The sequence below is a fragment of the Sturnira hondurensis genome, unplaced genomic scaffold (assembly GCF_014824575.4).
Source record: "Sturnira hondurensis isolate 20B ecotype Veracruz unplaced genomic scaffold, ASM1482457v3 Scaffold0016483, whole genome shotgun sequence".
NCBI classification, from domain to species: Eukaryota; Metazoa; Chordata; class Mammalia; order Chiroptera; family Phyllostomidae; genus Sturnira; species Sturnira hondurensis.
The window spans coordinates 1-1185 of record NW_028089114.1 but is presented as its reverse complement, the minus strand read 5'-3'; the positions used below and the strand labels follow the sequence as shown (position 1 = coordinate 1185).

Sequence of the window (1185 nt, the reverse complement as noted above, 5' to 3'; positions counted from 1 at the left end):
CATTTTGTTATTGATGTCATTTCTTAGCTATTTCTGAGTTGTGCATCCTCTAATTATTGTATATTGAGTTGGGTTACATACATTTATTCTTTTGACTTTCATACTAGCTTTTTAAATGTTGGATTTACTATACTTATGAAATATACCTGTTTTATTTCTTTTCTTATATTTCCATATTTCTGGTTATATTCTTTCATTTTCTACTTATAGAAGAGCCTTTAAGTAGAAATAACAGACTTCCATACACAAGGTCATTGCTAGCACTTATAATCATAGCACAAATCTTAAATCCACTAGTTTAAAAATAAGATCATCTACATTAGCTTTTCTGACTTCTCTCGGAATGCTCTGATTAGTTATATAAGGATCCTATATTTACTTTGAGATGTAGGAGTTATATTTTAACTTCCTGATTGATTAAGAAGTTAAAATATAAACAGCTCCTTAAATAAACATAAGCGATGACAAAAAGTATCATTAGTTTGTAAAGAAGCGTGTGTTCCAGCAGGATGTCTGTGAAATGGATTCCAGTTCTGCTGCTGCTACAGCTGAGTTGCCAGTTCAGCCCTGGGGGATGTGGAAAGGTGCTGGTGTGGCCCACAGATTATAGCCACTGGATCAATATGAAGATCATCCTGAGTGAACTTGTTCAGAGAGGCCATGAAGTCACTGTTCTGACATCTACAGCTTCAATTCTTGTTGATCCCAATAAACCATCTGCTATTAAATTTGAGATTTATAATACATCTTTAACAAAAGATGATTTTCAGAACCTTTTTGTGCAGCTAATTCCTAAATGGATATATATGCCTGAAGATACATTTTGGACTTATTTTTCACGAATGGAAGAAATTATTTTGGAAATCACTGATTCTATTCTAAAGCTCTGTAAAGATGCAGTTTTGAACAAGAAACTTATGACAAAACTACAGCAAGAAAAGTTTGATGTCATTCTTGCAGATGCTGTGGCACCCTGTGGTGAACTGCTGGCTGAGCTACTTAAAATACCTCTTGTGTACAGTCTTCGCTTCTCTCCTGGCTATACAGTGGAAAAGCGGAGTGGAGGACTTCCATTCCCTCCATCCTATGTACCTATCATCTCATCAGAATTAAGTGATCAAATGACATTCATCGAGAGAGTAAAAAATATGCTGTATGCGCTTTATTTTGACTTCTGGTTTCAAA

At 34.8% G+C, this 1185-nt stretch overlaps 1 protein-coding gene across 1 annotated transcript; it reads left to right on the top strand.

The window, feature by feature from the left end:
- Positions 1 to 480: 480 nt before the first annotated feature.
- LOC119001013 (UDP-glucuronosyltransferase 2B31-like) lies at positions 481 to 1178 on the top strand (the record flags this gene model as incomplete). The annotated part of the gene is made up of 1 exon (XM_037066176.1): positions 481 to 1178. A coding segment is annotated over exon 1 (669 nt), but the record flags the coding sequence as incomplete, so codon positions are not given.
- Positions 1179 to 1185: the final 7 nt, after the last annotated feature.